At 46.1% G+C, this 13,129-nt stretch overlaps 1 protein-coding gene across 1 annotated transcript; it reads right to left on the bottom strand.

The window, feature by feature from the left end:
* Nucleotides 1-1,208: 1,208 nt before the first annotated feature.
* Nucleotides 1,209-5,696, bottom strand: LYSET (lysosomal enzyme trafficking factor). The gene is made up of 2 exons (XM_032785257.2): nt 5,609-5,696; nt 1,209-1,707 (listed from the first exon to the last, which is right to left on the bottom strand). Exon 2 carries the CDS (start codon nt 1,689-1,691, stop codon nt 1,296-1,298), a length of 396 nt encoding a protein of 131 aa, XP_032641148.1. The 5' UTR covers nt 1,692-1,707; nt 5,609-5,696; the 3' UTR covers nt 1,209-1,295.
* Nucleotides 5,697-13,129: the final 7,433 nt, after the last annotated feature.

The following is a 13,129-nucleotide window of genomic DNA, read 5'->3' as shown; positions in this document are numbered from 1 at the left end:
TAGACAAATTCAAAGTGGAAATAAGGTGTACATTTTTAATAGTAAGTAATTAACCTTTGGAACAATTTATCAAGGCTCATGATGGATTCTCTCACTGTTTTTAAATCAAGATTGGATGTTTTTCTAAAAGATCTTTAAGAATTATTTTTGGGACGTTCTGTGGCCTATTTTATACAGGTCAGACTAGATGATCACAATAATCCCTTCTAGCCTTAGAATCTATGCTTCTAAATTAATAGCATGGTAACCCAATTGTCAGAATTGCTTGCTATGCCAAAAAGGTCACTGAAAATGGAGAGTGAAATTAAGATATAGGACAACCACCATTAATACTTCTACATTTTTTTGGAAAATAAGAAATCTGGTACTCATTGTATTAGTGGGATTATTTAGCTCACTTGTTTAGTATTTGGGAGAAAGATTGGATATCCTTGTAGCCTTTTTTTTGTTTGCATCTCACTGGTTTTCAGCAAAGAGTTGATGGACACATCTTATTCTCCCATTTTTATAGTAGTTCATTCACCAAAAGCTGTTCTAGTTCCACTCACGCAATGAAGCACTCAGTTACCATTCAGCAAGTGAACTCAGTACCATTAAGAGAAAAGTAGGGAGAAGAAAAAGAAAAATGAGTTTTGTAGAACCTCTAGTCCACTGCCAGTTACCAGCCCCTCTTTGGCATCAATGAAAAGATGTTAAAGGCATCACACCTCTGGGCCTCGACCACATCCCAACTTCTGCCTAATAAAATATAGTATTGTGTGACCTATAACTCAGTGACTGAAAGAAAAGGACTATCCTCACTAAAAAGCTGTTCAGCCATACTTCATTCTTATCTTTTTAAAAGGATAATTCAGAATTCTAAGCGTGCAATAGTATTTAAAAAAGGAGAAAGCAAAGTAATGTGTTAAATGCAGCTTTTATCAGCATGTTCTAATCTTTTACATTTACCACAAAAGTGTCCATTTTCATTGATTCATAGGGAAAGCTTGCATGTAATCTTTTTTGCACAGTGGAGTATGATTGCAGAAGCATACTTCCCCAAGATACTTCAGAGGGATAGTGGCAATTTTGCATCATAAGGCATCAAGTCTCTCACAGGGCTCTGCTATTTTGGCTAGTAGGATAGGTCCATGCTTTAAAAAAAGCTCTCTTTTTTAGATAGAAAGCAACTACTGTTTAGTATTTAGCCATTTGAAAGGAAAGGCTCTTTCCATCCTCCAGTCAGAACTTCAGTCTTGTGATTAGGTCAGACATAGGTGTTGTTCCTGAAGCAACTATTGAAACCGGAGATTGAATTAAGTGTCAATCAACTGTAATCTACTGATCTGATTAGAGGCCTTCACAAATGTTTGGTGCCGATTGCAAACAACAGCCAGGCAGATCGGAATGATGCAATAGCCCACAGTTTTGGGGTCAGCTCTTGTACAGGAATAAAGGAACAAAAACATTTGTAAATATGGTATTAAAAATATTATAGTCCAGAGCCAAAAAGGCAGGGACAGCAGTCGTGCTTTTAAGGAGTGTGTCCATGTGGTTCCTTCTTGTGGCTCCTCAGGGTGCTGTTGAATGTGCTCCAGTGCTAGTTTGTTGTAAGTCTCATTGATTTCAAAGACATAGTAAAAAGCTGCAGCACTTGCTAACAGATACAACCCCACACCAATCCATCCCATCCTCTGGCGGAAGTTCATCATTCTCCATGCTCTGCACCTTTAACAAAAACAAGACAAGCATTCAGCACAGATATAATCCAGTGTTTGGGGCATGAATTACTTGTTATGACAGTATAACTACTAGAAACTACTGCACAGGTACATCCTGTTTGGGACTTTGGGTTTTTTTCCCCCCTTCTTTACCTACACTAATAAGGTGTCATGCATGACCGCAACAGCATGCTAATGATAGTCAATTACATAACCCCTTTATAGTGATTCTGCTGGTAAAGTGAAATGGATAGCCCAGTGTCTACTGGAGACTGGGGCTTGGACAAAGAGCTAGCTGGCTGAGGCTCAATCTTGACAAGACAGAAATAGTATTAATTGTGACAAGGATAAGAAAACTGGCTAGACTTGTAATAGCAATTCTGACTAAATAGCCATTAGTGACAGGTTTGCAATTTAAGACTTTATTAGATTTTGGGGTTCTAGGTAGCAGCCATATCAGAGGACACGTTTTTCTGTCCGCATTTGGTAAGGCAAATGCAATCCCATTTTGGATGGGGACCTGCTATACTTATCTCTTCATCGCCTCAAGATTAGACTACTGTAGTGTGCACTACTTGGGGCTACACCTATAAGATGGTTGATGTATTCTGAACTCTCTCTTAATTTGCATTTTTTATATGAAGCACCTAGCCCTGGTTCTCCACACTATACTAATTTCCTTTGAGCTTTAAGCACTGGCCTTGACTTTTACAGTTTTAAAAGGTTGAGACTCCCTCTATCCTCAAACCGTATTACTGCAGATTTCAGAGTAGCAACCGTGTTAGTCTGTATCCGCAAAAAGAACAAGAGTACTTGTGGCATCTTAGAGACTAACAAATTTATTTCAGCATAAGCTTTTGTGGGCTACAGCTCACTTCTTTCGGATGCATAGAATGGAACAGACAGACAGGAGATATTTATACATACAGAGAACACGAAAAGATGGAAGTATGGATACCAACTGGAAGAGTCCAATCAATTGAGATGAGCTATCATCAGCAGGAGAAAAAAACCTTTGAAGTGATAATAGATGACCCATAGAAGGTGTGAGGAGAACTTAACATAAGGAAATCTGAGGTGCTTGAGGTGGAATGCCCTCAATGTAAAGAAGCTGGAACTCTTTATAACACAATCTTTGAGGGGTCCTCTACTTCAGAGTATACTCTCTACCCTTGGTCTACCTGAACTTGACTTTAAGACTTCCAAACCTGCTGGTTTTCTCTTTTTCGGTGACATTTGGAGAGGGAACAGAAAGAGGTTACAAGGAGGCACAGTATTACACAGATATAAGATGGGTCTGAATGAGTAATTGGGAGTGGTTTTAAGGTATTTAATATAATTGACTCTTTATCGAGAGTTAGAAATACTGCAGAGGCTCAGTGCCTAGTAAGAGCACTTCTAATATGTATATTTTCAGACTAGAAATAAACTATAATACATAAGATACTGAAAACAGATTTTAACATGAATAGCTAACAAAGTTATAACAGCTGTCTAGCTCCCGGTGTCCATGCCAAACAGCTACCCCGAGGGGCTGTTTTGGTGACAGATATACAAGTTGTACCTCAACCTTGAACCAGAGGAACATTGGCAGAGCGGGAAAGATGCCAAGTTGTACTTATTGTGGCTAGAAGATTCATATAACCAAACAAAAAGAGGGTTTTTTCAGATATTCCTATCAAGTTGGTAACACATGTTTACATTATTTAAAAGTACAAGTCAAACAACTGAGCAGAATGCCTCATTCTAATATATTAGATGTGTCTGTCAGATGCTTCTAAATCACCACATTATCCAAAACAGTTTAAAAGAAGTGTTAACTATCGGGTAAGTACTGCATTAAAAATGCCAGAGTATATGTTTATGCAACAGCTTAGTGGCAGTCTAGTTTTTCCAGTAATTAGATATTTTATAGTTGTCTATTGGTAATTTCCTTTTAAAAAGGAGCAAAGGAACTTGAATAAATAAATTCACAGATATAATTAAAACTGCAATACAAAAAGTAAGCAATTCAGAGTTAACAAAATTAACTCATATCATTTTGCTTTCTGCCCTTTCTCTTCACACAACAGAAGTTACAGACTGAACATCAGCCTTAGTTCTGAATTAGTTTAGAAAAGTCAGTAGAGATCATTGCTTGGAAACCCTAAAATTAATGATTTCTTGGTTTACCAGCTTGGAATTGCCCGATTCTCTATGTACAGCTATTACAGGTTTCCAGAATTAGTATTAAAAAAACCCACACATTTATTCCAGTTCCTCCACTCCCACACCAAATAAGATTCAGTCAGAAAGCACAAGTTACTGCTGACTAACAAAAAAACCCACACACGTGATCTTAAATACCAGTCACTTCTAAATGACTACGAGACTTCAAACTACACTTTGGTCAGAAAGCACTCCACAGAGCTAAAATATGGTATCCTCTCACAGAGATTAAGCAGCTAGAGATTGTCACCAGCAACTTGCATGATGCCCCAGTTTCAGACCTCTTGGGCACACAACTTCCTCAATAATTAAGCCATTATTTTTCCTTTACTATATTTATGTAAATGTAAGGGAAGTATAAACTTGTGATTACTTTCAACATGTTGTTACATGGAACAAGCCCAGACTTATAAAGAATTACATTCACACACACACTTTACAAATTTAATTCAAATCTAAATTTCATCTGATTGATGATTTTCATTTTATTGCAAATCCCTTCATGTGCAAGTTCTATAGCTATGGCATTTGTTGCCATCTTTAGTTTAGAGACACTTATCTATGTACAAAAACAAGTTTAAAAAAACCCATGGGTTTTTTATCCATGATAGCTTATGCCCAAATAAATCCGCAAAAAGAACAAGAGTACTTGTGGCACCTTAGAAGTGGGCTGTCGCCCACGAATACTTACACTCAAATACATTTTTTAGTCTCTAAGGTGCCACAAGTACTCCTGTTCGTTTGCGGATACAGACTAACATGGCTGCTACTCTGATAAATCTGTTAGTCTTTAAGGTGCCACCGGACTCCTTGTTGTTTTTGTGGATACAGACTAACATGGCTACCCCTCTGATACTATCTATGTGCAGTTTTACACTGAAGAACTAATTTTACATGCTGCTCATATTTGTGTTGTGTTGAAAGATGCTCTAGGATTTGCAGTGAAAGATACCACAAAAACCAGTAGTACTTCTATTATATACGTCTTTAGGAAACTTAGCTAAGGAAACGTTACTGTCAGCACTCCCCTCTTGCTGAGGAACTGAGAGATGAAGTGGCTTACCGAGGTCATATAACAGGCATGTGTCAGAGCTGGGCTTTCAGGAGTTCCTGAGTCAGATCACTAAATCATGCTGCCTCCACAAACTGAGTCAGTTCTAATAAGCTGCATGTATTATAATAGCCAAAAGCTATGCCTTTAAAGGCTCTACAGGGGCAAGGAGCAAATGCAAGAGATTCAGTGTAGCCTGTAGGCTCCTCGGGGCAAGGATCCGCCATCTAGCCATTTTTGAGTGGCACAGACCCAGCATTATGAAATTAAAGCGATGAAGAAAATAAGAACTTCGCCTACCCCACAGCGAGACCCCTAAAACAGAGGCCACCCCCAGGCAACGTACCCGCGCCGGGCTGCTCCCGCTCTAATCCGCAGGAACAGGCCCGGTCCCAGGAACCCGGCACGAAACTGGACGTTTCTCCTAGATGTGGGTCCTCGCCTGCCCGCTCCCATAGTCTCCTACGCACCCGCTTCACCCCCCGCTAGACCCCTCCCCGGGTCCGTGCTTGGGGCAGCCCTATGAGCCTTCTCCTCCGCAGCGTGTGCCTGCCTCGCCCACCTGGTTTTCCTGGGCCGACCCCCAGGCAGCCTCCCGCCCGGCAGCGACGCTCCCTTCCCCGCCCGGCTGAGAAGTGGCTTCTCCTACCTTCCTCAACCGGAAAGGCGGCGGGCGAGCGGCCCGATCCCATCACCCCGCTCCCCCGCGCCGGGAGGGGGCCGGAGCCGCTGCCCAGCTCAATCGCTGCCGCCAGCGCCAGGCAGCTGCCATCTCCCTGTGACCACTGGCCGCCCGGCCGGAACACCTGCGCTTCCGGGAATGGAAGCTTTCCACTTCCGGTGCACTCTGCTCTACTTCCGGGGCATAGGCAGCTGTGACTGAGCCTTGTCCCTCGGCTAAGCACGTGGCAGGGGAGGGGGTAGAGGAAAGAACTCTTACCCACCGCCATCTTGGATTAGGCCTGGAGCCCCACTGGGGTTGTTAGAGCGCGCCCAAGATGGCTCTTGCGCTGGGCCTTGTGGCTCTAATAGGCTTCATATAGGCCCAGGGCTGTAGCCTACCTGGATTTAGTGCCTCCTGGTTCTCAGCAGGGCTTCAGCTGGCTCCTGCTCCCACTCCCGCTCCCAGTCAGCGCTGTGACCCGGAGTTTCTCGCTGTCATCCCTTTTTGGAGGTCGCTGTCCCAGGAAGCTGCGGATAGACGCGTAACCAGTGAAAATGTGCTGGAGATGGTTGGAACTCAACAAATGCTAGTCAGAGGTCTTATGAAAAGAGTTGATTTGCAGGGTGTGTTTTAAGGGGTTCAGCTGTGATTAAGGGTGCCAGAGACTTTGTAGAAGAGGGGGAGGGGGCACTGGTGCCAGAGGGGCCATGTCTCCCACTAACTAACATGGGTATAGTTTGGGGGGCAGAGAGCAGCATTTTCCTTCCCAAACTGCAAGCCTCAAGCCCAGTGGTGGATTACCACATGGGGCCTGTGACCAGGGGCCCCACAGGAGCACCAGCACTCTGTCCCACCTGCCCTTCAGCCTTGCTCCTCCTCTTCCCCCTGAGGCCCCGCCCCTGGGTAGGCCAGAAGACGGAGCCTGTGTAGGATGAGTATATTCCCCGTCCTCCTTTACAGGGAACTGGCCAAGCCACTTGCCTGAGCCCTGCACGGACTTGGCTGAGCCACCTCTCTCTTTCCCCCTGAACTCCCCCGTATAGAGCTGGCCTGTGCCCCCTCTCCCCCCCCGAGCCTCCCACATGGAGCTAGCCTGAGCCCCCACTTTCTTCCACCCTCCTCCACACAGAGCCAGCCCAATTCACTTGCCTAAGCTCCCTCCTCCCCTGCACAGGGCTGATCCAAGTTTGCCTCTTGCCCCCCTTAAACCCTGCTGTTCACCTCTCCCCCCAGCCCCTTTTTGGCAAAACTGGGCATGTGTGGTGATCAGTTGGCAAGAGCAAATGGAACAAATGCCCAGTTTTGCCCCTAAAAATTGGGGCATCCAGGGCCAAAACTAGACATATGGTTATCCTAGGCCAGGTGTCCCCAAATGTTTTCAGTTGTGTCTCCCTTATCTGGTCTGTACCCCCCATCCAGGAGTGGGGGCCAGGGTTGCGGACAGGAGCTGGGAGTGGGGCTGGGGCTGGGAGTGGAGCCTGAGGTGCTGTTGGGACATGGTCAGGAGCAGAGCCATGGCTGGGGCTGGGGGCAGGGCTGGGTTGGGGCCGGAGCAGAGCTGGGGGCAGAGCAGGGCTGAGTGGTGCTCCCTCCACACCCCCCAAAGGATCCTGGGTGCCCCACAGTTTGAGGACAGTTGTCCTCAGCTGGTAAGAACCACCCAGGGAGCCCAGGCAGCTGTGGACAGCCAATGGCCATCCACTTGCCCTGGGCAGGGGACAGGGGTGCCTGACAGCAGCCCCTGGCCTGTGTCCCTGTCCCCCAAGGTGCACCTCCAGGGCTCCACACAGTGGCCCGGGCTCTCTGGAGCTGTTATAAACTGAATGAATTTGCCTAATCACCTCCTGTTGTTCTCCTATATGACCTTCCCATGGAAATACATACAATCCCTCAATAGCACATAGACTGTTGCATTTGTAATACAATGGACTCCAAAGACGTTAAACTCAATTCAGTAAGGCTTGTGCATGATGTTACAGGAAATTACCATTCTGTCTGGTTCAATTCAGTTAGTTAGTTATTCATTCCCACTCATCTGAAATCTATCTATCTGTCTGTCTGTCTATCTAATCTCTGTTGCCAGCTCTTGCGATTTATCCTGCAGCTTATGATACCAGATGTTTTTCTAAAAGCCCTAGATCCTGGAATCATTTGACTACATCAGAATCTTAACTTTCATTTAAAAAAAACTGTCTGGCCCTTTTGGTTGTGGAGATAGGCTTGAAAATGTGACCCCCTACCTGGCTTGACAGCCTAAAGACAAAAAAATCCACCTGAAGCCCTCCAGAAGTATTATTTTAAAAAATCTCTTGGTTCTTAATTCAGCATCATGACTTTTGAGGGCTTGATTCATTAATTTTGAACACGTGTGGCTGGTAGTACTCCTGTTTATCTCACACTCATCACCATTGTTTCAAAGTGCCTTACAAGTTTATTAGTAGTAGCTAGTTCACGTGCAAATATTTGAGACCATTCAGTATTACAATGGGATTTTGACTGTTCTATATATTTTTTCCTCTCATGGATCTTCCTGTATCTGGACCTCCAACTCTAAGAGAGACCAGTGATTTGAATCTTGAGTCCATCAGTAGGGAGGAGGGAAATAGAAAGATTCAAAGCCCAATGTAAACTGAAGAAGCATAGGATGAAAAGAGGAAAGTCCATTTGAAATCACTGCATATCTTACTTAGGGCATGTCTACACTTGCAGAGTTACAGTGCCGACAATTACGCTGCCACTCAGAGAGCACCGAAGGAAAACCACTGTTGTGTGTTCACACTGATAGCTTCCTGCGCAATAGCATGTTCTGGCACTTGCGGCGCTATTTGGAGCAATGAACTCTGGGCAGCTATCCCACAGAGCACCTCTTTCTCTTTTGCCGCTAAGACTTGTGGGAAGGCGGAAGGAGCATCCAGGGTCCTGTCCCAATGCCCCATGATGCATTGCTTTGCATCCCAGAAATCTCTGTGCTTCCGTCCAAATTTGGCACCATCTTTCAACAGTTTGTGTACTGTGTGCCCTGCCCTGCCTCTTTCTGACTGCAGGAATGGATCCCGAGCGGTTGACCAGAAGCTGCTCACACTGACCAACACGTCACAAGTGGCAGTGGAGTTATTCCTTTAACTACAAAGGCAAGAGGAGTGTGACATTGATCTCGCCACACATGTTAGCTACAACATGAGAATACTTGTGGCATTCATGGAGGTGCTGACCACAGTGGAATGCTGCTTTTGGGCTTGGGAAACAAGCACTGGGTGGTGGGATTACATCGTGATGCACATCTGGCTGCAGAACTTTCGCATGAGGAAAGCCACTTTCATGGGACTGTGTAATGAGTTCGCCCCAGCCCTGCGGCACTAGGACATGGGAATGAGAGCTGCCCTGTCACTAGAGAAGCCCGTGGTGATTGCGCTGTGGAAGCTGGCTACTCCAGACTGCTACCAATCAGTCACTAACCAATTCAAAGTCAGAAAGTCGACCGTTGGAGTCATGTTGATGGAAATGTGTAGGGCCATTAATCGCATCCTGCTCTGAAAGACCGTGACAATGTGCGTGACATTGTGGATGGCTTTGCACAAATAGTCTTCCCTAACTACGGAGGGATGATAGATGGCACGCACATTCCAATTCTGGCACCAAACTACCTATCCACTGAGTACATTAATCACAAGGAGTATTTCTCAATGGTTCTCTAGGCACTTGTGGATCACTGTGGGTGTTTCACAGACATTAACGCAGGTTGGTCCAGAAAGGTGCATGACGTGCTTATCTTTTGGAATACTGGCCTGTTCACGAAGCTGCATGCAGGGACTTTCTTCCCAGACCAGAAGATCACTGTAGGGGAAGTCGAAGTGCCCATTGTGATGCTGGGAGACCTTGCCTACCCCTTAATGCCATGGCTTATGAAGCCGTACACGGGGCAACTTGACAGCAGCAAGGAGCTGTTCAACAACAGGCTGAGCAAGTGCAGAATGACTGGAGTGTGCATTTGGCTGTTTAAAAGCCCACTGGCGATGCCTGTATGGGAAGCTGGACATGGCTGATGACAATATTCTTATGCTTATAGCCGCGTGCTGTACACTCCATAATATTTGTGAAGGGAAGGGTGAAAGGTTCACTCAGGGCTGGACCGCAGAGGCTCAGCGCCTGGAGGCTGTTTGAACAGCCAGAGACCAGGGCCATTAGAGGGGCGCAGTGCGGGGCCATAAGGATCAGGAATGCTTTGAGGCAGCAATTTGAAGCTGAAAACCACTAATATTTGTTGCTATACTCAGGATTGCAGTGCTTGTAATGCTAGGAGGTGATTGGTGCACATGATGCAAGAAGGGGCCTCAACATAATTGTATGTTGCTTTGTAGTGCCCTTTTTGCTTTCACTTAGTAGAAAGATTGCTTTCAAACAAACACAATTCTTTTGTTGAAAGACAACAACCAGAGGAGAGAGTCAAACAAAACATATCATCAGCAGGGAGGGGGAGGGGGAATGGAAAGTTTCAAGAGGAGGAGGGGTCCCAGGATGGCTACAGATTTGTGTATGTCCAAGGATCATACCCAACCTGCTGTATGATGCAGCGGATGCTGTACTTCAGCAGGGCCAAACTGCAAAGGGATAGGTGTTGAGTGCAGTGGGTAGTGGGATTCCACACTGCTGGACTTTGAGGAGGGAGGAGTGGAATGCTGCGGGTAGAAAATGGAGCCAGGAGGTTGATAAGAGTGTGCTGGAGGTGTGTATGTTGGGGAGGCACATGGGAAAGAGTTTTGCGGCTGCAGAGGAGGGTGGGTGCGGGGTTGCTCAGTTTGAAGAGCTAGTATCGCCTGAAGTGTGTCCACTTGGCATTCCATATCTGTTAAGAGCCACTCCATGGCTTCTTTCTAGTGTGCCGCATTTTCCTTTTGTTCCCTCTTCTCACTGTCCCACCACTCCTTCAATTCCTTTTTCTTGGTGGCGGAGTGCATCATAACCTCACACATAAAGTGCTCCTTAGTTCTTCTTGGACACTTCCTAATTCTTTGCAATCATTCTGCTGTCGATAACAAAGAGGGAGGCTGTGCTCCCAAAGTCATCTCTGTGACGTTTAAATGCAACATTTTACAGAAGCAGTATTGTTTGCAACACAGACAACACTTTCAGTGCTTTAAAACACAGTTAGTACTCACACATCTGTCACTAATTGGCTGACTCTAGGCAAGCACACATAAGCCACAAGACCCCCTGTCATAAATAGATAGCTAAGGGTTAATGTTTCTTTCACCTGTAAAGGGTTAACAAAGAGAACCAAACACCTGACCAGAGGACCAATCAGGAAACCGGATTTTTCAAAGGCTGAGGGAGGGAATGTTTGGCTCTGTGTTTTTTTTGTCTGTTCTGTGCTCTCTTAGCTATGAGAGGGTTCTTTCTGCTAATCTTCAGTTTCAAGTTGTGAGTACAAAGGAAGCAAAAGTATAGTCTTTTAAATTGTTTTGCTGTATTTGCATCTGTGTATCTGGCTGGTGGAGTCTTTATGTGTATTTGGCTATAAGTACTTTAAATTGTATTGTTTTTGCGGTAAGGCTGTTTTTCCCTTTCTATTATTTATTCATTTCTAATAAGTGAAAGCACTGTATCCATACCCATCTAGGTTACAGGAACTGTATTCTATTCTATTCTTTCTTTCTTTCTTTCTTTCTTTCTCTTATTTTTTATATTAAAGTTTTTCTTTTTAAAAAACCTGTTTGAGTTTTTCTCTGGTTAAGGCTAAGGAACGAAGGGAGGGGGAAATCGTCTTATGTGTTTAGGGCTTGACTAGGTTGAAGCTGCTAGCCTCAGGGGAAGCGCGGGGGGGAGGGGTTAAATTGCCCTTCTCTGATTTTGTCATTCAAGGAGTTTAAGTACCGTATCACCAGGAATAACCCAGGGAGAGTGAAAGCTGGGGATGAGATACAAGGGAGGAGAGGTGTTTCCCTTTTGGTGTAAGGCTCAGGGCTTCTGGAGGTCTGGTGGGGGTCCCCCAGAGAGGTTTTTGAGTAGAGACCCTGAGAGCGCCGAGCAAGTCCTGGAAATCACCTCGGCTAGGTGAAGCCGAGATCAGATCTACAGCTTGGGGAATGGCTAGTAGGAGGGGTTTCATGCTAGCTTCGTCAGTTATGAACTCTAAGTTCGAAATCTTGGAGTAGGAGCTATGACACCCCCATAATGGGGAGTACCACAGGGCAGGGGAAAAGATCCACGTGTTCCCGGACCCTGCTGTTATACTGGGCATGTGCGCTCTTGGGCACTTGGGGAGCGCCAGCACTGTAGGTGGGCCTGATAGTCATTCCTGGCCCACACTTTCCCACAGGAAGTTGATCATTATGGAAGCTATGCTCACGGCTGGAGTGTGAGCAGGAATCAAGGGAGGATTCTTCTCCAGCCTGCGGCTTCCACCTGGCCATTAGATCCGCAGCTAGCCGTGTGCAGGCAAATGGTTCCCCCCCCCCCCCCCGTGACTACACAGTGGCACAGGAAAGTTACCGTTCATGGAGAAAGAAACAAAGCAGCTCTGCCGCATTGCTCAGTATTTCCCTGAGTTTCCTGGAGATCTCTGAGGGAGATTCCCATGAAGCAAGGGAGTGTATCAACAGCCTCTTCCACCACTCAAACTAGGCATGAGATGGGAGACAAGCCTGTTTTCTGCAACCCTCCTGCCCCCAACAACTCGCTTCAGCAATTCGCAAAATCAGATCCACTTGCCAGGGGACTCCTCTCCTGTTCGTGCTTCACCAATCTCCAAGAGCTGTGACTGGCTAGGCTCTGGGGTAGAAAAGAGCTCCTGACTGCATGCATCTCTGGCCTCCGAGTCATCCTCTGACTCTGGGTCCCCTCCCCCTCTTCATCCAAGATTGCCTCCTCCTGGCTTGGTCCACTCTCGACTAGCATGCAAGCCAATGAAGTAGCCACAGGGACCTTCACAAAGGAGATGGGGTCATCACCAACTATCGTGTCCAGCTGTTTGTAGAACCAGCCACTTGTGGGCGCAGCACACCTTGTGGTAGACATTCCGTAGCTCCTTCACATTGACCCTGCATTGCAATATGTCCCAGTAATGTCCCTTTTCTGTCATGCATCCAGAAATCTGTCCATAGGTATCATAATTCCGACATCTGGAGTGCAGCTGTGACTGCACTGCTTCCTCTCCCCAAATGCCGATGAGGTCCAGCAGCTTGGCCTTACTTCAAGCGGGGGATCGCCTGGTGCGTGGAGCAGGCCTGGCCACCTGGAAAGATGCGCTGAGACCACAGCATGCATCACTGAGCAAACAGGAAGGGGACTTTCAAATTTGCAAAGGAGTATATGGGATGGGGCTGACGGTTGGTCACCTGAGGGCAGGGCAGTAGAGTTCAAATCGATGGCCAGAGAGGTGAGAACAGGCATTGTAGGACACCTCCTGGAGGCCAATTGCAGTGCTGTAGTCACCACAATGTCTACCTGGCACTGCAGCACTATAGCCCTGGTGCAGAAAGCGCTATGCCTCTTGTCGGGGTGGTTTTG

The sequence above is a fragment of the Chelonoidis abingdonii genome, chromosome 4, assembly GCF_003597395.2.
Source record: "Chelonoidis abingdonii isolate Lonesome George chromosome 4, CheloAbing_2.0, whole genome shotgun sequence".
NCBI lineage: Eukaryota > Metazoa > Chordata > Testudines > Testudinidae > Chelonoidis > Chelonoidis abingdonii.
This window is presented reverse-complemented; position numbering and strand designations above follow the sequence as displayed.